At 47.4% G+C, this 26,857-nt stretch overlaps 2 protein-coding genes across 2 annotated transcripts in view; both read left to right on the forward strand.

Annotated features, from left to right (window-relative positions):
• Positions 1-20,549, forward strand: part of LOC119391244 (uncharacterized) — a 32,894-nt gene extending 12,345 nt beyond the window's left edge. Inside the window, exons 3-7 of the mRNA XM_049415212.1 lie at positions 2,794-3,186; positions 8,486-8,705; positions 9,378-9,543; positions 17,631-18,009; positions 20,133-20,549. Of these exons, the coding sequence (XP_049271169.1) occupies positions 2,794-3,186; positions 8,486-8,705; positions 9,378-9,543; positions 17,631-18,009; positions 20,133-20,529 (1,555 nt within the window). The 3' untranslated portion in view covers positions 20,530-20,549. The remainder of the gene's footprint in view (positions 1-2,793; positions 3,187-8,485; positions 8,706-9,377; positions 9,544-17,630; positions 18,010-20,132) is intronic.
• The window catches only part of LOC119390090 (glutathione S-transferase Mu 2), a 302,300-nt gene that overhangs the window by 84,282 nt on the left and 191,161 nt on the right, over positions 1-26,857 (forward strand). The gene's annotated exons all lie outside the window — the stretch shown is intronic.

Genomic DNA, 26,857 nt, shown 5'->3' on the forward strand with positions numbered 1-26,857 from the left:
ACTGTGGCGCCGCGGGTCGCCGCCGCGGGACCTGTCCTCTCACCACTGTCGTTCCCTCCTCCTCGCGCTCTCCTCGCTATCGTCGTGTTTCATCCTCCGCTGCGATCCGCGTTCGCTCTCTTTCGTCCTCGTTCGCTCTGCCGGTTACGACGACGCCGCCACCGCTCAACGCAGGAACGGGCGCCTAAGAGCGGCGCTCTAAAAAAACGGATGCACGTCTCATGATGGGGCAACGCCAACTGTGTTTGAAGTTTTGGCTATCCGCAGTTGTAGCAATGTATAACATTTGTTACATATTGCCACAGAAACTGCCAGCGCTCGAGTGCTACGCACACCATTCTGTGCATTGCAGACGTCGCCAACCAAGCGAAACACCACAGCCTCGTTACGACAGGTGAAGCCAGCCGCAGTGCACCTGCCAGCCCTGCATGCGCACGAGCTCCCAACGAGGGGCCAGCGCGCGTGACGAAGGCAGAAAGCGAGGTTAGAGACCAGTGGCTCGTGCTATCGACAGACTCCGCATTCGCTCTCTTTCGTCCTTGTTCGCTTTATCGATTACGCCGACAGCGACGCTGCCCAACGCAGGAACGGCCGCCTATGGTCTGCGCTATAAATGAAAACAGCTGGCGCAATTCTCCTGCATAGATGAGGTGCAGGCGTGCCGCGGTCCTATGGGTAGAGCCTATATTATAAAAGCGTAAGCATTTCTGCGCCGACTATACGAGAAGAGTGTCAGTCTTTTTCTCAGTCACGTAAGACGAATCGCTATACTGAAATAAATATATAAAAAAGAAAACATATTCTTGTGGTGCTGTGGCCCACGCTGCGAAGGCAAGTGTCCGCTAAACCCTTAGATGCCTCGTCGAAAGCGAAAATTGACCGTCAACGTCGGCGGCATCAACGCGAGTGGTGCAAACAATCATGATGGGATGACGTCACCATATGACGTGTTATGACGTCACAAATCACCAATATTCGTGACATCACTGTGACGTCGCTATGAAATAACATGATGAAGTGATCACATGACATCGTCGTTGGGTCAAAGGTGGAGCCGATCCAGGAGGCTCTGAAAGTCACCGTAAGGTGAAGAAAGCTTGCAATGCCTGGGATTCCGGAGGAAATGCAAAACCGCGTAAGGTGCAGGAATCTTTCGGGTCGGGGTAGAGGGGGGGGGGGTATTGGTACAATCCACAGATGAAAAAGGTGGCTTTCGCCTTCGAGTCGTCGTAGGCCAATGCATAACAAACTGTGTGAATTTTCGTCTTGACTAGACACCTAAACTTTAATATGTGTGAACTGCATGAATGCGTTGTACCAGCCATAGAAAAAAGAAAAACCTATTCAGGATTTCTGGATATGAAATTTTCCAGTGGCTCTACGGGACATGAACATGTCATGCCATCTCTCGGCGGCGGCCAGGCGCCCAGCCGAACTGAATGGGAAGCACACCAAAAAACATGGCTGATTCCTCCGTCATAGGAATCGCTATAACACGAAAGTTAAACGTGTCTTCACAGAAGTAATTGATTGTTTATTGTGCATTGATCTATGAGAAATTGTACAATGTCTATTGGTGTTTAGCAGCCATAGCACTGTTTGACGTAGATGTACCCACGGTCGAGAAACGCGCGAAGGCGTTCCTCGTCCCGCTGGCCTCTGTCTCACTCCACGATGGCACGACATACGCAAGTAGACATCGTTGCCTTTCTGCGGCGCTTATTGCAGCAGTTTTATTATACGGTGCTATCACTCTCGAAGTAGTAGGCGGCGGAGAAACATCGTTGGTGCATGTGGAAGCTGCACTACTCCGACAACGAGCGATCACACGCCGACACGAAGCGAAAAGCAAAGAACGTAACTGCGTCTAAGGCGACTCTTCGATGCTAAAGCGGCCTGCACTCCTCGCTGGCATCGAGACGTTTTAACTGCGTCGTCGCCAAATTGCTCTATCAGCGCTGGTTAATGTCATGACGCAGTACTTCACTTCACCACTCACAGACGGAGGCACCGCCCCGCCCCGCCTAGCCCCGCCAACCGAGAGCACCGTGCGAGAGAGAATATGTGAGCGATATAATGCGCGTTTGTGGAGTCTAGTGCATGTGCGTTCGTGACGTAGTCGGTTGAGCGTCGGGCGCCTATCGTCGCGTACCGAGAGGTTGTGGGTCCGATTCCCGGCGGCGGAACTCTTTCTTCTAGCTTTTTCTTTCTCATCCGTTAGTGTGCCTTTTACCAACGTCATATCCGGGACGGAAATACGTCAGTGAAGTTTTGGTGGACCTCGGCATAAAACACTTTCGTGTTAAAAAAATCATAACTCACGAACGAAATAAGATATTGAAAACGACTCTCGGTTTCGGATACTAGAGAACAACTAGAACATTTTAGGCGTAATTCTAATAACGTGCCATAAAGCGCCTACCTTGCCAGACCATTTGAAGATTTTACCACACAGCCTATGAGATCTGCATCAATTTAGACCAATTTTGGCCTGTTTCAACTTCGATGGCAAAGCACAGAGAAGAGGTTTCAAAAACGTAGAGACCACGCAGAGACAATGCATCTATTCATGGCATCGTTACCCTTCAGAATGTCATACCAACAACGCAAGGTCCTTGTCCGTTTTGTGTACTTGTGTTATTCGTCTATGTGCATCTATGCAGTGCATCGTTACCCTTCAGGGACCTCGAGGTCCGCAGCAAAACACTATGGCCGTACAAAGGGACTACATCTCTCTCTCTCCCCTCGACATTACCCAAACTGTACTTCACAAAAAAAAAATGTCTCTTGCAGGGACAACGAGGAGACGACCCAGCTGGACGTGATGGAGCAGCAGGCCAGGGACCTGGCCTGGTGGCTCGTCATGGTCTGCTACTCGCCAAACTTCCAGGAGCAGAGGGCCAAGTACGAGGAGACCATGATGGGACAGCTGCGGCTCTGGGACGAGCACCTGCAGGGCAAGCTGTGGGTGCTGGGCGAGCGGCTCACCTACGTCGACTTCCTGCTCTACGAGGCGCTCGACTGGAACTACGAGTTCAAGCCCGAGGCCTTCCAGGGATTCCCCGTCGTGGTGGCCTACATGCGGCGCTTCGAGGAGCTTCCAAACCTGAAGGAGTACTTCGCCTCGGACAAGTACAGCAAGTGGCCCCTCATGGGACCACAGGTCAAGTGGGGCCACGTGAAGGAGTAGACCTGAACCACCGCGGCATGTTCTTTACACGCTCCATAAAAGCACGGCGTCGTTTATGAAAGGCGTACATTTTCACATTTTCATATGTCACAGGCCCACTGTTCGCCGGTGAATATAATGACAATACTCTGCTGTAAATAACGGTCATTTGACCGAAACGATGCTAAAGCAGTGCGATATTAATGACAACCAACAGACAGGCAGACTAAGAAAAGGATAAGGGACGTTATTTTAGTAATCAAATAAATGTGAAGAAATTAAAGTGTACGAAAAGACAACTTACCGCCGGCAGGGACTGGACCTGCAACTTTTGAATAACGCGTACAATGCTCTTGAGCATACTTTCCTGTACTTTTCTTGGCTTGATTGTCTGTTGGTTGTCATTAATGTTTTGTCTAGCAAAAGCAGTGCAATGTAACACGTGGCCAAGAGTTCACATTGATCGGAGTAAAATTTGCAGGAATTAACGGTATATATATATATATATATCACCGCGCATCCAGATGCCTTGCAACACACATTGCAACATGTGACGCCAATGTCTCGAGTAAAGTGTCTGTTGCTCCTCTAAATTTCCTTATCGTTATCGGTTCCGCAAGTTGAGACGTAACAAATACTGACCAAAATATCCAAGCCTGCCCTGTACTTTCCTTTTTCCGAAGGGCGTATCTAGCCTATGAAAATGTGAAAATGTTATCGCGCTTGCAGTGGATACCGTGAAATTGCAGGCCCCTTATCCCGGACCATCCATGGCACTTCGGATTGCCGACGTGCGGCGCCCCAAACGCCAAAGAACGATTGAATTGGAAGAAGCCAGTCAGGAACGCAGAAACACGAAACGATAGGCATTTCGTTTGTGAGATGCTGTTGGCGTGCGGAGTTTCGACGTGCTTTAACCTTGCAACCATAGGAAAACAAGTGGCCTTAACGGTAACGCGTGCACGGGTAAGAAACAGTAATCCTGATGAGCGCACTACGAATGCGAGGTAAAGATCTAAAAGCCGAGATGATTACGAGAATCCAATTTTTTATTAATCTAGAGTAATATTGAAGCTTTCATTATGCCTTCTCGTATATTTTATGTGCTTAATTGTGCCGTATGTAGCACGTATTATACTTGCAATAAAGAAACCCATACGTTCTTGTTATCCTCTTCCTGGGTGTATTTTTTTCTTTTTCGTGAGTAATCAATGGCACGTTTTTATGCCAGTGCCAAACGTTCGCATTCAATTGCGGTTGGGCCTGATCCAGATCGCTTTTCTGAATCGCGATCGACGATGATTCTTGCTGCACGGTACGAATAAAGGACGAAGAGTCGACGTTTACAATTGGACGCAGGAAATTAGCGCAAGGTGAAACAGAGCTACAGCCAGAAACAGACACCCATAACTTCTGAACAAGCAAGTATAATATATAGGCAAACAGATACACTGAATAGTTGATATGGCCGAGAAACGGGGCCAGGTGCCAGATAGAATGTATACCGACTTGGCAATAATACCCATACTCCATTGATTGTGCCTTGTGCGAACGGACAATTTGAAAGGCGCGGGGTTATTTGGTGCGCCCTAGACTAGGGGTCTCAAACACGCGGCCAGCGGGCCACATGCGACACGACCCCTAAATGAATCTCTTCTTCCTATATATATTTTTTTTTGTTTTTAATGAGTATGTTCATGAGCTACGCAGACGTGATCGGTGTCAAGATTTTTTTTTTTTCGTGAGACACTCCACGCGGTCACCATGGTTAAAATATAACCGTAGAATAAAAACTCTACATTTCAGAATCACCGTCAAGATTCCAGACATTCTGTAGATCAGTACTGATATGTTTCTGAAAACCTGACATCAAATCCCCTTCAGAAATGACCCACGCATGAGATATGGGAAAGACCTTTGAAATGGCAACGTTAGCTGACATATTGTATAAACTTTCCTTCCCGCTTGCCCCCGCTCCAACTATCTTCACAGTCCCGGCCCTTGCGTGAGGTGAGTTTGAGACCCCTGCCCTAGACTGTAGGCAGACAGAGAATGCCACGCACTGATTTTCGCCGATGTCACTATTTGTAACCTCGCGCCCCCGTACAGGAAGAAGTCAGATCGAACAGCGTGATAGCAAACGTGATTCTGTCTCGCGGATCTCCAGGCGATATCAGCGAATGAGTTGTTACTTTACGCCTCGCTATATCTAATGTTGTGGACCGACGGTAATGGTGCTTCTTGTCGTCCACATTAATTCGTTTCATTGTGCGTCATAATTACTCCGCTACAGTTAAAAAAACAACAGCTAGTCCTCTGTACTTCTTTTCTTGAATAAGAAATAGACGAAAAGAGAACGAGGTTAGCAAGTTCTCAGACCGGCTGGCTACCCTGTGCTGTGAAAGGGGTGAGTAGAATTAAAGGTGATAGAAAAGAGATGTTACAAAAAAAGGAAAGCAATGCAAAAGAAAAAAAAAGAATAAAAAAAGGGAGAATGATACGACAGGGCTTTTTAAAGTCTGTCTCTATAGAACCGGTTGTCCACAAGGAACGCAACAACGCTCTCAAAGCCTTTTGTGCGGAGGATGGTCTCGGCCAGTGTCCCAAGACCCTTTCCTCCGACAATGGGCGATTGTCGAGGTCATACTTGTCTGTTGGATTCGTTAGACCGCGTCTAACAAAGAAACGAGACCCTGCAGAGGAAGATGATATGTAACGTAGTGTTCTCTCAGTGTCGTAGCGCACCACGCATGCCGCTGTCGGCGACTCCTCCAGAGTCTACAGTCGAGCGGCTTGGCAACAGGCACCCAAAACCTCTGCCTAGACACCCGACGCCCACGAGATAGGAGTGCATGCACAGCAGGCACAGCTGAACAAAGCCCGGATGCGAAGCCGAACCAGCGGCGACAATGTATGCGCGGTTTCTCTGTGCGAACGCCAGCTGCGCGAATGGCTCTGCGTGCTATCGCGTTCATTTTACTTCCGTCTTCACGTAACAGGAAGGCCTATTCCTGCAGGATAGCTTACGCAGCTAAAGTGTCGCTACAGAGTTGCCTGATGTGGTCTCTGGTCTCCGAAATACTTGCTTGGGCGCCAGCACTCTCATATTTTGTGCTTCACATAGACTATTTTAGGGGTGGGTTTCGGTGTCGCCATATTAGGCAGCAGTAGAATAGCGTACGCAAAGATGGCGTTCATTGCGTATGCCCGCTATTTCCGTCACTTAACGGGGGACCGTAATATGATAGCGTACGATGCATGCGCAGTGGCGAGAAGAGCGCGAAGCTTTGAATACCTTATTCTTGGGCTGTAGCCTTGCCATTTTGTATCTTTAACGGCTAAACGAACAGTGCTACGGTAGATGCATACGCATAAGAACGGTTGGGTTGGTGTGTCGTACGTTTTGCGACCTCGTTAAAGGGGCCCTGCAACACCTTTCTTTGTTATATTGGAATAGTCCCATTATTGACGTATGACTCTTCACGAGCCATATGCCGCAAAAATTTTTCGAATCCGTCAAGTCTAAGTGGTGTTACCAAATTATAGAGATCACGTTCCGCAGCTTTCTCTCTCAACTCAACGCAGCGAGCGCGCGGAAAGCTGCGCGCGGCGTGAGGGGAGGGAGGGAGGGCGGAGGTGCGAGGAGGCGACGTCAGCGCCGGCGGCATTTTATTCATTTTTTTCTCTCTGGCGTCTCGGCGCAACCACGTGGTCTGTGCCGCCACTTCCGGTCGGCTTGCGTCGTTCTCGTCGAGCGGAGTCGATCGCGCTGTGTATCGCGCGTGCTTGAAAACTGCGCGTCGGTTTGGTAATGTTGGGTGTGCACCTCGAACGCCGTAGTGTTTTCATCGCTCTGCCAACCATGGAAGCAAACGTGCGCGCTCGTTTGGAACGAATGACAGCTGAGATCGGTTTCGGCCCATACTCCGATACACCGCCTCGTAAGACGGCACTGGCAGACGACCCCGAAGCGCCGCCATTACCGGACGCCAGCATTGTTATCGGAGACACGCTGCGCCCGTGCCTCGGTCGGTCGTGAGAACGTGCCGACGATGCAGTTCTCAGCTGACGAGGCAACACTCGAACGGCTGCCACTCTCAACGGCAACCGGCGATGGTCAAAAGCACAGAAATATTCACGTTTTCGGCACTGCGCATGGCGAAGAAAACGGAACCACGCAACTACGAGCAGACGAGCTGTCGGTGAGACCGGAAGTGCTAATATTAATGTTTGTTCGGTGTTTTTAACGCGATAACAGAATATAAACATACATATTATCTACTTATTGAACTCAAAATTAACAACGAAAGTAATAATGAGGGTGTTATCGTGATTATAACATCAGCCAATGGTGGAACTGCCGACAATCGCGTCATATTTTGCGGACTAATACATCATTTGTCGAGAGAAGAGGGAGCGATTTTCAGCTGACTTTGAGAATTTATTGTAAATTCCAGGCCGTGCGCATCGCTATAATATTTGGCTCGCGTGTTCTCGGGAGCCTCGACTACCGATCGGCAGCGCTTTTTGAGCATGCTCGAAAAGTGTTGCAGGGCCCCTTTAATTTCACGTCACGACATACAAAAATAAGGCAACATTCGTTTAACAGCCCAAGGTGGCGGCGCCCACGTGTCTTACGCAAAATCACCTATAGAAAAGCCTGCAATAGTCGCCTAGCGCCTGTTGCTGAGACAGGATGACTTGCGAATGGTGAGTGTTTCGGCCAGTTTTGAAGTCATTTTTTTAGATCTAATGCAAAATATGACGTTTACAACGGTACAGTAAAACACGATACGGTCTTCCACTTCACGATGCCACTTTGGAGTGCGTTCAATATCAGTGAACGTTGTGGGTGAATCAGACGCAGTAACGTCTTTTAGCTCTTAAAATTTTCAGACTTTATGATCCGCCCGACTCTTGGCCGATCCCCCTGAGTGGGTAGGTGCCATCATCCAAGGAGCATCATCATCATCATCATCATCATTTTCTTTCTTTTATGTAGCAAAGATATTGTTACTGCATACGTGATTTGGGTATGAGCATCTGTGTAGTGGGGAACAGGGAGGTTAGAGTAGAAGAGGACGTTCGGCTAGCGAGAAAGGAAGGTGGATCACACCGTACGCGCAAGTAGCTGCTGTGGCGGTGTTGGCTGAGTATTGAGTGGTTTTATTTCTTTTGGTCTCTAGTCGCTTATCTGCTTTTGAATTTACCTCATTCTTCGGTGCCGATGTCGACAAGTTCACCTGGTCAGGCGCGATCCGCCTGGTCAGCGTCACTACCGTCTAATGAATTACCGTTAGATTCATTTTTCCGCAGTGGTGTCAGCAGCATTCCTGTTGCACTGGTGCCTACAAACGGAGGCTTCATCAGGCTCACTAATCCCCAGGCTGTCCAGAAGGAACTTAAAGCCACGTCAAACCATTTCCAGACCATCACCGATGTGCGTCAATTCGGACGAGGAGGCATAGTGTGTAGGTCACCGGACCAGACCTGTGTGCAGGATCTGCTTAAGTGTACCTCGTTTGCTTCAACCCCGGTGAGTGCTTTCATTCCGCCTCACCTTGCGTGTACCAAGGGCCTCGTACGGGGCGTCGACTCCAAGTTAAGTCCAGCTGAGACCCTAGACAGGCTTTCTGGAGCAGGCGTCATTTCCGTGTACCGATGCAGTCGCGTTGTTAACAACGAGAGGATCCCTACTGAATCTGTCATTGCGACATTTGTGGGCACAACATGCCCGTCAGAAATAAAGCTATGGCCTCTCATCTTTCGCGTAGAGCCCCTCGCTTCTCGTCCAATTCAATGCAAAAACTGGTGGAGGTTCGGCCACAGTGCAGGAGGATGCAAATCAAACATTCGTTGCCGCGCCTGCGGAGAGAGCCATTCTTCAAGCGAATGCTCCGCAACATCAGAAAAGTGTTGTCTCTGTGGCGGGAGTCACTCTGCCGACTACTCCGACTGCTCTGCTCGTGTTCAGGAAGCACGCGTGCTAGAAATCATTGACCGCCGCCGCTGTTCGCGAAGGGAAGCTATTGACATGGTTAAAGACAGGGCCTTCGGATATTCTGGTGTTGCAGCACGCCACATTTCAAGCCTAGATTCCAACCTATCACAGGCAATTGAGTCTGCTGTGGAGAAGGCAATGACTAAGGCTATGGATAAGCTAATATCCAACCTATCTGAATGTTTGATCCAAATCATTTCAAATCAGATGACGCAAGGAAGCCAGGTTCCTCCAGCACCTCAGTCAACTATCACCATTGACACCACTGAACTACATAGCCTAGTGCTGGACAAACTTTCTACACCTGTAGATAAGGCTAAGCAGTCTGTATCACAAGTGCAATCAGACCGTTACACGCCTCAGCCAAGCACAAGTGATGCCACAGATATGGAAATTGAAGTTCGAGCTCATAAACGTACCAGATCTCCTATTTCTGCCGCTCTAAAGTCAAAAACTAAAAAGAGTGAATCGTCGCATACGAGCAAAGATAACAGCAAGGAAGGGGCAAGTGCCTCTGCGGTGCACCCAACACCATTGGCCAGTTGAGGGTACTTCAGTGGAACTGCCGATCTATATTCTCAGCCTCAACCGACTTAAATTACCTTTGTACCCAAATTAATCCTGATATTGTAATTCTCCAAGAAACTTGGCTTACACCGGATAAAAATTTCTATCTTCAAGGGTTTCGTTCTTTTCGATTAGATCGCCAAACACGTGGTGGTGGTTTAATGATTCTTGTATCAAGTAAAATATGTCATAGGGCGAAAATTTCTTTCAGAATGTTGGACTCTGAATGTGAAATTATAGCATTAGATTTGTGTCTTCCAGGTTACCACCCTTTTTCGATCATAAACTGCTATTTCCCCACCGGTGTGCAAAGTACGCGCCACCTTGACAGCGTTTTGACAGCCTGTAGAAAGGAAATTGTACTCACAGGAGACTTTAATTCACATCATTTGTCTTGGGGGCTAAGAACAGATTTATGTGGGAGGCGACTGTGGGAGTGGACTATTGACAAAAATCTCTCGTGTATGAATAAAGGGCAGGTAACTTTTGTTCGAGGTCAGGCTCGCTCAGTGTTAGATTTAACGTTTTGCACAAATGCAATTAATGTTTTGTCATGGTCCGTGGTTGATTCTGCCACTAACAGTGATCACCTTCCTGTAGTTTTTGATATTACTTGTCCAATAATAACTTTAGATCAGCCAGAACGAATATATGTCAATCATAAGAAATTTCAAAGCTGTCTGCGTTCGGCCCTTTCAAAACTTCATAATGCCAGTAGTCAGGAAATTGTGTCTAAGATTGGCTCAATACTAGACGGATCTCGGAAGAAATCAGAGTTCGTTATCCCATCGAGTAAACGATCCTCTTCTCGTTGGTGGAATGATGAATGTACGCGTGATTACAGAAGGCGAAAAGCTGCCTGGAAAAAGCTGCTCCATAATCAATGCCCAACAAATTGGAAAGACTATCAGTTTCTTGCTGGCGTATTTAAGCGCACTGTTAACCGCGCGAAAGAAGAATATGACAGTAGACATTACGATTACCTTTCCAAATCAAAAAATAAGCGTGCTTTGTTCGCATATCTTCGGACAAGAAAAGTACTACCAACGCCTTTAACATTAGAATCATGTATCTTGACTCCGCAAGAAATGAACACCTCACTGGAAGAGATAGCCAAAGGTTTAGAACGTCGATTTACTACTAATCTGTCGGCTATCCGCGACATGTCGGTATCTTCGCTTGAATTTCCGGAAATTTCTTTATATGAATTGAGTCAGAATGTACTATGTTTACCGAACACAGCTCCTGGACCAGATGGAATTACGAATTCAATGTTAAAAGTGTTACTTCAGGAATCGCCTAACGTTCTTTTAGAACTTGTGAATTATTCCTTAAAGAACGCATGGATACCGTTAGAATGGAAAGTTGCTAAAATTATATTGTTGCTTAAGAAACAAGATGGAGGGTATATTTTGGATAACATAAGGCCAATCGCCTTGACATCAAATCTAGTGAAATTGATTGAGAGAATTATCCATACTCGAATCAATGGTTTTATTGACGAGAGATCCATTCTAAGCCCCTGTCAAATTGGATTCAGGGCTGGTTGTTCAATTTGGAATGCTCATGTTGATTTAGAAAGTCGTATACACTTAGCAAGACTACGTAATCAATATGCGGCTTTAGTTACTTTAGACATCGCTAAAGCATATGATACTGTAAAACATGGTATTTTATTAGATCGATTGGAATATCTCAATTTTCCGGCATACATAGTAGCGTGGATTAGGAAATTCCTTATGGACAGAAAATTTTATTGTTTCAAACGCGGCTTTTCATCGAATACTCACACACAAACGAGAGGAGTACCGCAAGGCTCAGTGCTTTCCCCGGTGCTATTTAATATACTAATGAGCACCATTCCACGACACGAGGAAATAACAACGTATGTGTATGCTGACGATATCGCTTTCTTTGCAATGGCAGATAATATCCAGACATTATATGAACGGATGCAGCATTACCTTAATACCCTGGAGAACTGGCTCGATCACAATCACTTTCTGCTTAATCCGAGTAAATGTGCCCTTCTTGTTTTTCCACTGCAATTCCCTGTGCACATCTCACTGAGTTATCATTATGAGGACATACCACAGGTGGAGTCTATTAAGTACCTTGGGGTAATTTATGATCCATTCCTTAACTGGCGACCCCACATCGAATATACTGCTGGAAAAGGTGCGCGTGCTGTTGGCATGTTGCGTAGGCTTAGCAACTACCGCACAGGTATGAGAAGAGACACACTAATAATGATTTATCGCATGTACGTTCGCCCTATTTTGGAATTTGGTTGCGTACTATTCTCTGGTGCTCCAGCTTACAAGATACGGCCGCTAATTCTTTTGGAAAGAGAGGCGCTACGCTTATGCCTCGGCCTCCCTAAAACGGTTTCTAACCATGTTTTGTATTTAGAATCGAGGGTTCCTTCCCTTCCATGCCGCTTTCGCCTTCTGACTGTTCAGACATTCTTAAGAATTTACGAGTCACCACTACGACAATCAGAAACAGTTTTTATTTCCAATCCGGAATTATTTTTTGGGGCTAGATGGCCGCGGTTTCACACACCACAAATTATATTTGTACAACGTTTACTGGACCCTCTGAATGTACGTATCTGCGATATAACCCCTACTCGTGATAATTCGGAACCTATTGATATTCAATTTGATGATATTTTTCCTAATAATGCAAAATTACTCCCCCATCATACTTTAGACGGTTTACTACAAGAACACCTGCAGAGCATTAGAACTAGCGTTATTATTGCTACAGATGCATCACAGTGTGACGAAAAGTCAGGTGTCGGTATATTTAGCCCGAATTTGGATTGGTCGTATTCCCTTCGACTACCCGATTTCATACCCGTTTTTGTGGCTGAATTTCTGGCAGTTGTGCTCGCATTGCGCAAGTTAAACTCGGCAATTAAATCTGCCGTTATAATTACAGATTCTCTATCTCTCTGTGCTGCACTTTCTGCTGGGGCTGAATCCTACGTAATAAAGGCGTTTCGTGCACTGGTACCCGCGCATTTGAGAAAAGTTCGCTTAGTTTGGGTTCCTGGACACAAAGGGTTGTTGCTAAATGAAATTGCCGATTCTTTAGCGAAGTCGTCGATCAGTGGACCGATTTTACCTTATTTTCCAACATCCGCTTATGTGACGGCTGCGCGATTTCGCAGGCGTAGCATTATGGAAGCCTTTGCAGACACAGCACTGACAAGTTCCACAGAATATCGGCACTTATTATATCCTTGGCGGCGGTCATTTTGTCAAACCCGTAAACTGGAAGTGTCAATTACGAGACTGCGCTGTCGTGTACCGAAACTAAATTTCTATCAACACAGGTCTGCTCAGGCACCTTCTCCACTGTGCGCTTTCTGTGGTGAGCTAGAAACTATTGATCATTTCTTTCTGACCTGCAGGCGATATACTACAGCACGAAAAATCCTTTTGGAAACACCTTTACGTGCTATAGGATTGAATTTATCTGTGCCTGTGATTTTGTCTTTTGGAGCCTCTATTTCCGGGTTCTCCAATGCGAAGGTTTGCGTGGCTGTGCGGGATTACCTCAATGAAACCAATCGGTTAACTAGATAATCTATATTATTATCCTTGTGTGTCGAGACATGGATATATTTTTAAAGATTCGGCCATTGATTTTTTTTTTATTTCATTATTACTATATATATTCATATTTGATCGAGCGCCAAAATTTTCTATCAAACTTGTGAAGTTTCTATTCTGTAACCTCCTTTCTAAAGTATTCTAACATGTTATAAAACCACTCACTTCTTGGCCAATCCCCCGCAGTGGGTGTGAGCCATAGTTGAAGGCAAACAAGAACAAGAACAAGAAAGGCCTCCGGGGCGCGTTTGTTCAACACCTTCGCGTCTACCGGTACTTCGCAGCTAAATAAACCCTTTCGTAGACGTAACAATATTGCATAGTATGAATGGACAACCTCGCGACGATGTCACGATCACGTTGACGGTCTGGTGATGACGACCGCTTGCAACATAAATGACAGGCGGCGGCACTGCGGAAATAGTTGTGCTGGTTTCGCACGGCCCCCATCCTCTACACTGTACCGCGAACACAAACCCCTTTCCCGCCTTGGCCAATCTGAGTACGGCCACAGCAGCTTCTTGCCGTGGCCGTACTCACATCGACTTCCTTTGCGGTCACAAGTCCGCAGAATACCATACAACCTGGAGATGCCAGAGCGGTACCCATTGTGCACAACGCCACGCCAGAGAAGCGAGAGGCTGCGCTGTCCAGTACAGAATGGGAGGACCAGACCTTCCGCTTGAACGCGCGATACTCGGACAACTAACGCTGCGGGAGTCCTGGAATGAGGACACACCTACGGGCGCTTAGCAAAACTCCACTGCTGGAGAAAACAAAGACTCTTTCTTACAGCTTCCTGCGCGCAGGAGGACGGCAAGCATGATCGAGAGAGAGAATTAAACTTTATTGAGGGACCAGGCGCGCGTGCTCTTCGCCCAGAGGTGGGTGACTTCCTCATTCCAGGTAGCCATGGCTTGCAGCTGACGCTCGAGCCCTGTCCACCAACCGGAGCTGGTCCTCAGGGTGAATTCATAATTTTATGGTGCTAGCTTCTAGCGACATAAGGCTTTAGCGGAGAGGTTGACCTCTCTGGACTCCAAGATAGCGCCATAAAAGGTGTAACGAAAGTCTGATAAATAAAGGAAAACCCTCATAAAAAGATAGTAATGGTTCTAGTTCATGGTTGTATAGGATACACTGGTTAATGAAGATTACGTTGAGTGACGAGAAAGTTGAGTTAGCCCCGTGTTTAGTTAATTAAAACTCAATTAGTGACGTTTGGTGGTTAGTACCGAAGTGTTGGACTCGGAAGGAGTAGGTATGTGCCATCACGATGGCCCATACCCACAGTCTTCTTTCACTCATCAGTTGACCTATAGAAGAGGGCGACGGTGAGGATGTTGTGTGTACACGCAATCTATGCAAGTTACGACCAAAAGTTAACCTAAAGTCTACCAAGTCAACCAAAAGTTCACCAAACAATAGGGGTTATAGCGGCATTAAAAACAGTTAAATAATTATTTAGGAAGCTTTCAAAAAAGCGCTGGACGAAACAAAAGAAAGATCTAGTGGGGAACAGGCAACACGCGAACTGAAAGGTCACATAGTGGCGCAAGAGAATTCGTACATATGCTCAGCAATACAGTGCCACTGGCCGCCGAATTTTTTCCCCTGCTGCGCGATTTTTCAAGCGCTATTCCGGCCTATGTGTTGCATCTCTCCTACACAAATCCTACCCCACTATCTAGCCTACCTACAATTGCCCACATTGTAAACACAAAGGTCACCTACTGCACACCATTTGGTTTTTTACAGGCTCTACGATCTCTCACTAAAAAGAATTACGGACACTAACAGGAACATAGCCCACCCTGCTCAACCCGCAGTCTGACTGCCAAGAGCGGCTGGAGGACTGGGCAATCGGAGCTACGGCAAAGCCAGCGGTAGCCCCGCACTGGAGGACCCGCCCGAGTTCTTAGTTTTGTAATAAATAAAGTGTTCTCTCTCTCTCTCCCTCTGCTCGTTTCCCCTCGCCTATGTGAGTGTCCACGCGCCTGTCTTCACTACTTAGAACAACTGACTCTATACTTATACCATCTGGTTCAATCACCTGTCGTTCGCAGAGCTATTATTGCAATTCGGTGGGGCCAAGCTGTTTCGACCATTGGCCCGGAAAGGTGGCTCTACACCAATCTCCAGAAACGTTCCGTCTTCGGCGATTTGTAATCGTAAGAAGTCCTTTATCATTAATCCTTACTTGTGCGGTATTCGTTAGGTGAATGTCCAAAGTAATGAACGACGCTTCCGGCGCTCGCACTCCAAGAAACAAGAACGCACGTGCTTCTCTTTCCGGTGAGTCCTGACTTGACACGTACATGAATCTCGTTAAAGGGGTCATGAAGCACCCCTTGGGCTTGTTGAAAAAAAAAAAACATCCTGCGGAAAGCTGACACGGCTATGAACTGCTCTGCCAAATATTACAGTCGTGCGCGCCGCGTAATGGCCACAAGCGGAGCGCGAAGTTGCCGTTTCCCCAGGCACCCTCTTTTCAAACAGAGGCCGGTTCTCACTCTCGTCGGTGGGCGGGGCGTCCGTCCGTTTACGTCGCGGATCTGTCCCTTTACGTCGCAAGAGACATAGCATGCTTATTGGCCGATAGCCGACGTAAATCGAGAGCGGCGTTCGGATCAGATGCGCTTCTTGCCGCGGGGTGCCGCCACTTGCCGGCGCCGCACTCCTCAGTACACGGTAGCCGCACTCGCGCAAGCGAACCACAGCGGGAGAGCGATCGCGTTTCATGACGCGCGCTGACGTAACTTCTTTCCCCCATGCCATCCCTCCCTGTCTAGCTTCCAGTGCGCTCGTCGGCACGAGAAAAGAGAGAAAGCGCTGGAAGCGTGCGCCAAACCCCCGTAATTCCGCTGATTCTTGACGGATTCGAGAAATTTTTGTGGCAATCGATTCGGGAGGCAGTACACTCCGATACTGAGATCATTAGATCATTACTTGGAAAAGTGGTTCATGACCCCTTTAAAGAGACGCGTTAACTCTCTTGTGCGTCACACGACTCTCCGAAGAAAGTATAGTGATCTCCAAAGAGAGTACACGAGTCTCTTTAAAGAGTCATGTACGTGGAGTCATATACCTGGAGTCAAAAAAGAGTCAAATGACTCTTTTTCTTTCTGTCTTTAGAGTGCGTCATGACGCTGCCTGTGACTTGAGCGAGTGAGCGTATACATCGAGTTTACTGTTAGTTAATGGTACAGCGGGTTTGTAAAAAATGCCCCCTAGACATTACGCAGCTTACAGCGAAGTTGTTTAGGGAGAAGATGACGGGAGAAACCGCTACTGAAAGTAGCAATATATTTGCGTTCAGTGCGCCGCAGAAATAGTTGAACGCCACTACTTCTATTTTATTTCTTTAATGATGAAACTAAGAACTACGATGCCGCTTACTTGTTTTACCTTTTTTTTACTTAGAGTTGCTCGGACATTTAGTCACAAGATAAGGGAGGGGATGTTGAATTTGTGGCGACATACTTAGATCGGCTGGAGGCACGTACACAACAAGTATAAGGACGTACGTACTTGACGACAATACAGAAGCTGACCTGGCCGTTTCGCCTGGTCTCCTTAATTACGGAGTAAACTTGGAACACTACCGTTATCGTCCATTCACGTCGCTTCTGCTACGAGGAGGAGAAGGAACAGCCGCGACACCGCAGGTCGTAAAGCACACATATCTCCACTGCAAGTGAGCGTATCTGCGCGACCTGTGGACGAAACGTCAGCGTTAGACGACCGTAAATAAAGCGGTAAACGTTTCTCCGCTGTCTCTAGGACGTCCTCAGTGATACTCGTCTCCGACGGCTTGCGACAAACGTGCGTAGGACCGATCTTTTAATGGAGCTGCCCGCTAACTTCACGATACTAGAAAAAGAGTCTTTTTTAAATGGTTTGCCCTTGTAGTAGTAGTAGTAGTAGTAGTAGTAGTAGTAGTAGTAGTAGTAGTAGTAGTAGTAGTAGTAGTAGTAGTAGTAGTAGTGGTTTTGGTAGTAGCAGTTGTGTAGTAGCAGCAGCACTAACAGCACTAGCTTTAGTACTGTAGTAGTAGTAGTAGCGATGGTGGTAGTAGTAGTAGCAGCAGTAAACATTGCTTGCGAGCCCCTTCATATTACGTCCTATAGCACCTTGTGTCTTCGAAATCACTGATGCGCTTCAACTGGGTCATAAGGAACGACACTTCAGCTTCAAATCTGAATGATCAAATCTGAAGCCTTTGATACTGAAGTCGTGCAATCCACAGTGTAAAAGCATATTGTGGCAGCCTCGAAGACACTGGGTAGCGTGCTGTTCTTTAGCGTGCAAGAATCTAATCTGAAAGTCGGCTATGGCTCACCTAACAGTGTTTACTCTTTTCTCGACGCCCAGCTAGAAAGCATGAAACCCTTGCTCGCCTACTGGAACATTCGCTCGCTGGGACAGCCCTTGCGGAACCTGCTCATCTACAAGGGCGTGGAGTTCGAAGACAAGCGCTACCCGCACGGGCCGCCGCCGGAGTACAGCCGCGAAGCGTGGCTGCGGGAGAAGTTCACCCTGGGCTTTCCCTTCCCAAACATCCCGTACTACGTGGACGACGACGTCAAGATCACCCAGAGCGTCGCCATTCTTCGCTACCTGGGCAGGAAGCACGACCTGGCCGGCAGGTGAGCCACCGATCTCTCAACGTATGACGAGAGCGGACATCAGGGCCCCGCTATCATAAAAGTGTTTTTACGCTGCAGACTCGTAAGAGCCGATTCTTTTTAATCCCGTGGACGGGCCTTTTGTACACGAAGATGGCCTGACGATGACAAAAAACAAAGAAAAAGAAGCAGCTTACGCCGTCTGCGCCGCCGCCGCTGGGAGGCGGCCCTCAAAAGCTCGGAGCTGAATTCGACCAGCTTTGGGCCGTCCGGCCGGCCGAGGATGCCGTCCGAGTCCAGGGACTCCGAGCCGCCACCTGAAGCCACCAAAACTAAACTGCTCTCCCATTTTTCACAATGAAGTCTATTTCTTCTTATTATTACGAACAAGAAAGCTTTGTGAAGTCGACCTGAGAGAGAAAACATATTATTAAAAATTAAACGTTAAGCATGTGGGAGGGACCTCTATCTAGTCCAGAGTCTTTAGTATGATCTCGGCGACTACAACGGTCTTGACAGCATAATATGAGTTAGGGTAAAGGCTGAATGCTTATTTCGGGAACCCGGTAAATGCAAAGAGGAGAGGACTAAACTATACTACTCGCTATGCAAGCCTGATACGCCAAGCTCCACAGTGGGCTGCCTGTCTCTCCGGCCTAATCCCGCGGCCTGACCAATGGCGTGTCAAGTTCGCAAGTGTTGAGCGAACGCCTCAACGCTCAATTGTCACCGCTAAGGTGATACCCATCGGCCTTGCATGAAAACGAAGTCAAATACAAGAGTGTTTATTAGGCAAACAAGAGAACCAGCATTAATGCTTTCTTTATCGAATTTCGAGTTGCAGCAGCTTGACAGTACACATGAGTGTGGCAATAGAGATGAAGTATTTCTCTCTTTTTTGTGTTTAGGGCATTTCTGTAAGAAAACAATGTTATGAAAACGTGCTAGGATTAGACATTGGTTCTTTTAGAACGTAATGCACAATACCGTCCACTGTTAAACGGTGCACTCTAATGCACGGCTCTCACCTTACTGATGCTGCAGGTCAAACTCTCGGGTGATTAATAATATGCTATGTCATGACTCAGAGCGCGTATACTGTGTAAAATGGTGCCACCATCGCCAATCGCAAATCATATGCTGCAAAACTGGGAGTTTGTACATTTGCCTGGACAATGTACAGTCACATATACTTTTAGACGATGGACAACGCTACATTTTTTTGTTATCCACAAAGAGCCGGCAGATATCGAGCTGAAGTAGCGAAAACTTATAACGTATCATAGAGTCACGGAAACTCCAATGCGACGTCGCAACTCGTTTCTGGCTTTCCTGCAGTTTGCAATCCTGTGATAGTACTTGCCAACCAGCTTCACTTAGTATTCCCTTTTTGCGTTCATTTAAAAGTTCACTGGGCCTACACTGCGCCATATGATGTCTAGTGGCACTAGTGCTGCCAAAAATAACCTGAGATAGAACCTAGAGACCTGTCAGCCCGTGCCACCGTAAGACCTGATAAGAAGCTTTGTCCGATAACAAAGTGCATGTGTGCTCTGGCTGCCGATGTATTTTCGTTCCAAGCGATAAAGTCTAGACAGTACAAGTAGGACACGATGACTGATAGAAAAGCGTGCTAGTGACAGTTCGTTGAATGATAGAAAAGAAAGAAGCGGGTGTCTTGAAACCAAGAAGTAGCAAGATGCAAAAAGTGCACATGAAACAAAAACACGAGTAGCAAATGCAAAACACGAGGGAAAGAACCAACGATACAAGAGTGTTACGATAAACGAGGTTTAGTAAAACATCGCAGAAGGAACCCTTTTTTTTAAAAAAAAAAAAAAAAACTCCTGACATCAGCTTACCAGACAAGCGAAGGCAAACATGAAACGAAAAGGTATTCGAATAGTGAAATTAAAATGTTGGCTATTTCCTTCGCGTGAAAACTTGAACCATGAACCATCGATTTCGTATCAGTTTTATTTTTGAAAACACATATTCTGAATGTTCGGGAAACCGGAAGCAAGTGATCGGCCGGAAGTGCTCGGATGAGGAGCAGGAGTGTCACTCATTGATCGTGCCACTAAAAGTAAAAGATGACATGACTGATGAAAGATGACTCCTAATTGTTTGTGTCCACTGCGCAGAGATGACCAGGAGACCACGGAGCTGGACGTACTCGAGCAGCAGGCCCGGGACATGTTTCTGGCTATACCGTACCAAGCGACCAACGTGCCGGGCTGCAAGGGAGGCCTAGAGTGGTACGCCGAAAACATGGGCTACGTACTCGAACCTTGGGAGAAGCACCTGAGTGACAATAAGTGGGCTCTCGGGGACAGGCTGACCTACGTCGACTTCATGCTGTACGAAGGGTTCGACTGGCACCGGGAATTCAAGCCGGATGCCATGGAGCCATACCCGAACATAGCGGAATACCTGAAGAGATTCGAGGAACTGCCCAACATCAAAGAGTTCTTCGCATCCGACAAGTACAACAGGTGGCCCATCCTGGGGCCCATGCGGCCGTGGGGAAACAGGAAGTGAAAAGAACTGAAAAGACGAACGAAACTCAAAAGGAGAGCGAGAAATAAAAGTTAATTTGTGACTAGGCGCACGTTTGCTTCGCCCTCAGGTGCATGGCCTCCTCATTCTAGGTAGTCATGGCCATAGGCATGCGCAGGGTTCCCCTTCAAGGGGGGGGGGGGGGGGGGCGAAGGTTCGTCGCAGCGCCCCCCCCCCTCCCACCCTGTATACGAAGTGTCTCTCGACGGGGATGATACCAGAATCTTGAAAGAATGCCAACATCATCTTGATCCATAAGAAAGGGGACGTCAAGGACCTGAAAAATTACAGGCCCATCAGCTTACTGTCCGTTGTCTACAAGCTATTTACAAAAGTAATTGCTAACAGAATTAATACGACATTATAGTTCAATCAACCAAGGGACCAGGCAGGATTTCGTACAGGCTTCTCAACGATAGACCATATTCATACTATCAATCAGGTGATAGAGAAATGCGCGGAGTACAACCAACCCCTATACATAACCTTCATAGATTACGAGAAGGCATTTGATTCGGTGGAGACATCAGCAGTCATGCAGGCACTGCGGAATCAGGGCATCAACGAAGCCTATATAAAAATAATGAAAGAAATCTACAACAGATCCAAAGCCGCTATAGTCCTCCATAAAGAAAGCGACAGAATCCCAATAAAGAAGGGCGTACGGCAGGGAGACACGATCTCTCCAATGCTATTCACCGCGTGTGTGCAGGAGGCTTTCAGGGCCCTAGATTGGGAAGAATTAGGGATAAGAGTTAACGGAGAGTATCTCAGTAACCTGCGATTCGCTGATGACATTGCATTGATGAGTAACGCGGGAGACGAATTACAGCTCATGATTACTGAACTGGGTACGAAAAGTAGAAGAGTAGGTCTGAAAATTAATATGCATAAAACTAAAGTAATGCGGAACAATCTTGTCAGAGAACAGCGCTTTGCGATAGGTGGCGAGACACTGGAAGTTGTAAAGGAGTACGTCTACTTAGGACAGGTAGTAACCGCGGAGCCGAACCATGAGAGTGAAATAACTAGAAGAATAAGGATGGGATGGGGCTCATTCGGCAAGCATTATCAAATCATGAATGGTAGTCTACCACTATCTCTCAAGAGGAAGGTTTATAACAGCTGCATCTTACCAGTACTTACGTACAGAGCAGAAACCTGGAGACTTACAAAGAGGGTTCAACTTAAATTGAGGACGACGCAGCGAGCGATGGAAAGGAAAATGATAGGTGTAACCTTAAGAGACAGGAAGAGAGCAGAGTGGGTCAGGGAACAAACGGGGGTTAAGGATATCATAGTTGAAATCAAGAAGAAGAAATGGATATGGGCCGGGCACGTAGCACGTCGGCAGGATAACCGGTGGTCATTAAGTGTAACTGACTGGATTCCAAGAGATGGCAAACGCGTGAGGGGGAGACAGAAAATTAGGTGGGTAGATGAGATTAAGAAGCTTGTAAGTATAACGTGGCAGCAGAAAGCACAGGACCAGGTTGATTGGCGGAACATGGGAGAGGCCTTTGCCCTGCAGTGGGCGTAGACAGGCTGATGATGATGATGATGGCGCTGCCATTGCGCCCCCCTTCAAGTCGCAGCGACCCCCTCTTCCTATTATATCAATGTGTGGGGCTGACTTTGCGCCCCCCTCTTAGATGAATAGGGGGGCGCCCCCCCCCCCTCCCCCCGTGCGCACGCCTATGGTCATGGCTCACTGTAGTCGACGCTTGGACTCTGTCTACCGGCCAAAGCTGGTCTTAGGTGCTCTGTGAAAACATCAGTGCCTCGTAAATTCGTTTCGGATTTTCTTCTGAGCAGTTTCCTCCCTGTGATGCAGGTTCTTCTTATTGTTGGTAGTAGCTCTCTGTGGCTGAGCCTCCGAGAGTTTTAATAAGGACAAGGCCGTTTGTTTAACAGAAACCACACAAAACATTCAATAAACAAATAAAGCCAACAACTATGCATCTAGATAAATTTAAACATTTTACAAAAAAAGTCAATGCACACAATAAAACACTCCTAACGACAAGCAAAATGAAAGTTTAGAGGCTCAAACTAAGCCTTACAGTTCATCGCGGACGAGCGGCGGAGCGGCGGAATAACTGGTGGTCAGTCTCACCATGTCGTTTATGCCGGCTGACGTTTGAGAAACTGGAACGCTGTGGTTCCCGATTGTGGAGTGGACGCGGGCTGGCTGGCTGCGACGGGGAAAAGGTGGCTACTGGGCGACCCCTTGAGATGCGCGGAGGAGCAGGCCCAGGCACTGGGGTGCACAGCTCGGACCCGTAGCCCAACTGCTGCTGCTTGCCTGTCGGAACGGAAATCCGCAGGCCTTGAGGTAGTGTTCGAGTACCATGGTTAAGGTCTCCTCGCACAGGAACAAGGCGGCAGGAGGCTCCGGCCGGTTGAAGCCCTGGAGGCTCGGGTCCGCAACCCGACTACCCGTCTTCAGCGCCCGGTCCGGAGACAACCTTCTGCTCGCCACGTATCCTCGAACTCCCCTGGCTCTTCTTCGACCCAGGCTTTTCCTCGGTCTCGGGTCAACTTGTCCCGTCCTGATTGGGGATGCTGAAGTTTCGTGGTGCCCAACTATTGGCACTCTGAAATCTCCGTGGTGACTTCCTATTAGGCCACTTGTCCGTCGAACCTTTGCGCCGCGCGCTCTCGTGCTGGACGTTATTTCGACGTCGTCGTCGTCTTTCATGTGGCCACCATTTTCGCGCGCTATTCTTTCATGTTGCGCACTTTTGAAAGGCGCACACTTCGAACGCGCACCACACATCACACTCCCTAATGGTTCACAGGGTCCCTTCCGCATCCTGAAAGAGCTTGACGGTGAAAGGCATTACGTACGCACCGCTTTAACACCTGTAAAATTTGGACGTCATTTTGAATTACACGCAATTATTCTAATTGATCAATTACTTTTCAATTACTTCTTAATTACCTTCACATATGCTTCTTATTCCCTCTCAGTCACGTCTTACATCACTTTGTAGTGTTTTAGTGGACGCTCTAGGTGTTTGACTTTTTGCAGAAGGGTTGATAGGCGGGCTAGTTGGTATAGATTCATTATGGAAACTCGGCAGCGCGAACGAAAGTGTTCCGCTCCTTCTGTGTCCCGTTTGTTCGCGTTGCCAAGTTTTCATAATTTTGTATTTTTTCAACCATTCATGTTGACGCCGACGGTCACCTTTCGCGTTCGATGAGGCATCTAAGGCTTTCGCCTTGCTAGATGGAACGCTTTGGTTATTTTGGGGTCCCCATATCACGTGGTACAAGGTGTTTGCTGTCTCCTGACAGTGCTTGCAGTTCCTGCCGTGGGTCTCGACATAGAGGGCGTAGAGAACTGTCCCGTATGGACGTGTTCCTTCCAGAAGTCTTCTCCGCTCATCGTAAAGCAGTAACATGAATAGAAGAGTTGAAATTCTCCGTTAGTGCTACGATGATTCGTTTATCTGGCTGCAGTTCGACAAATATTTCATGGGAAATACGGGCTCTCTGTCATGAGAAGACTGCGCAAATGGAGAAGCCAGTGAAATACGCTTAAGTCTTGTGCCGAATCTGCTTTCGGGTGGGCCATTACTGAAATAGTACACGCACCGTGGGTTGATTTCAGTCGACTTGACTGTGGCACAAAAGAACGGGCACCGCGGGGTCGCACATTATGTTATATCCAAATTACAAAGAAATACAATTACGTCATAGATAATCGTGCCAGAGCAAGCTTGTTGGCTGCTAGATGATGGTATTCGTTCTGGTAGCCCGAAATTGAAACTCACCCGCATCTAAAGACAAAAACAAAGCATACTTAATAGAAATTACTGAGCCTCTTGTTCAGACTAGCGCGACCGGCATGAACGCAACGTAAAGGAACGAGTCATGGCGCTTTCAAGCGCGATAGCTATACACTTATTCGAACTGTGGTCACTTGAGACGGGAAAGCGCTTCGCAACAGGAGTGAGTCTGACCAATACCGGTCGGTCGAACTGCGGCAGAAACGACGGTGAGAGAAGGAGGCGGTGACACAACTCTAAACTGAAGCGAACAAAAACGGCGGTTATCAAAATTTAGCGGCGGTGTTACGGAACCTTAATATTCGGTATATATACTACAGTCACGAGCGAAAACTTATGGAACCACGGCCACAGGAACAATTTTTTTTTAATTTTTAAAGCACTGCTCCACAGCGTAAAACTACTTCATAACATTACATCGGTAGAACATAGGTTGTACCATTTGACTTCAAACAACATATTCAGCCTGGAAACAATGTCTGTGGCACCAGTTGGTCCCCAAACTTTTTCTCGCGACTGTGCGAAGTACTGACATCAGAAAATGTAGCGGTGGAGTGAGAGCTTCGATTCGCCACGTTGAATGTCAAATATAAGCTGTTTAAGACCCACCTGTTTTTGAGCGATAGCACTGGAGCGTCTCAGGCTTGTCTTTCAGGCCGGCAATCGTACCGTCGAAGACAAAGCACACGGGGCGAATCGGCTTATATGTCTATCCACCCGTACTATACCGCATACAAACAAGTGTCAGCTGACGGCTCCGGCCCAGAGTTCCCCCCAAAAAATGCTCTCTTATGCTAGAACCATTCATAAGAGAATCTCTCCGCTAATCTCAACATTGGCTGGACATATTACCGATGACGGCCCCGCCAAGAGCAATGTGTACTTACGAAGTATAAGTTTTGTGCAATTTCCGCTCCTTCCTCTAAGGAATAATCAAATAATATCAGCTACTATAAAATATGACGAAAATACGGGGGTAAAAAAAAACTTTATTTCTATAACATTTTATATCCTGGACTCTTTTCGCCTGCAGAAAAAGCATTCGAGCTGCAGCTAGAAATGCTTGTATGCAAACTAAGAGCATCCAGAATCGCTGTCACATCATTCTTACTAATTAGCCCAGGTGAGATTTGCAGGCTAGGTTTTGAGATAATGGAAGCGTGCTTTCCAGCACAAACATATTTTATTTATGCCTGCATATTTTCGCACTTAACCAACTCAGACTTGGAAGGTGAACCGGTCTCTCATTTTATGGCAGTCTGTGAAACGTTCTACTCTAGGGAGATGGTGCCTGAATGAATACATACGCGTGAATGATTTTTTTTTCTTAACATCCCCCTTGGAAGCACCACGCGCAATATGTTTGCTCAGAGGTTGCAAACGGCGGCATGCTGAGTGGTTATTTCTACACGGCTATATATGATGTCCAAATGAAGATTTATTTGTCCTGCAGCGTCTCATTTGAATACATCGGTTCAGATTCGATATATCGCGAAATCGCTGCAACGGAGGCTGATGAAACTGGAGGGAGAGAGGGATAAAGAGCAGTTATTTTCTCAAACGCGCAGACACACTTACAATTTACTCCATCGTGGTGCAGCTAAAAAGCCCGATCACATAATAAAAGGGTAAATTGGCCTTCGCCAATGCCGAAGGCGCCACTCTCGTCGCAAGAAGAGGCGAAAATACGGATGGGCACGCCGCCTTGTATTTCGCGCACCAAGTAGCTGTGCAGCCGTAGATTTTGACGGTGTTTACTATGACCTACATACTTTATTAGCGGTAAAGATGTATTAAAGGGGTCATGAAGCACCCCTTGGGCTGATTGAAAAAACACATCCTGCGGAAAGCTGACACGGCTATGAACTGCTCTGCCAAATATTACAGTCATGTGCTCCGCGTAATGGCCACAAGCGGAGCGCGAAGTTGCCGTTTCCCCAGGCACCCTCTTTTCAAACAGAGGCCGGTTCTCACTCTCGTCGGTGGGCGGGGCGTCTGTCCGCTGTACGTCGCAAGAGACATAGCATGCTTATTGGCCGATAGCCGACGTAAATCGAGAGCGGCGTTCGGATCAGATGCGCTTCTTGCCGCGGGGTGCCGCCACTTGCCGGCGCCGCACTCCTCAGTACACGGTAGCCGCACTCGCGCAAGCGAATCACAGCGGGAGAGCGATCGTTTTTCATGACGCGCGCTGGCGTAACTTCTTTCCCCCATGCCATCCCTCCCTGTCTAGCTTCCAGTGCGCTCGTCGGCACGAGAAAAGAGAGAAAGCGCTGGGAGCGTGCGCCAAACCCCCGTAACTCCGCTGATTCTTGACGGATTCGAGAAATTTTTGCGGCAATCGATTCGGGAGGCAGTACACTCCGATACTGATGCCATTAGATCATTACTTGGAAAAGTGGTTCATGACCCCTTTAAATTGATTTCTGGTCAGAGCCTAAACATGGCAAGATTCGGAAAAGTCTATCGAGCCAATCAGGCTAAAGTACCAAAAAAAAGTAGGCAACAGAAGTTTC

Source organism: Rhipicephalus sanguineus, chromosome 4 (genome assembly GCF_013339695.2).
Source record: "Rhipicephalus sanguineus isolate Rsan-2018 chromosome 4, BIME_Rsan_1.4, whole genome shotgun sequence".
NCBI lineage: Eukaryota > Metazoa > Arthropoda > Arachnida > Ixodida > Ixodidae > Rhipicephalus > Rhipicephalus sanguineus.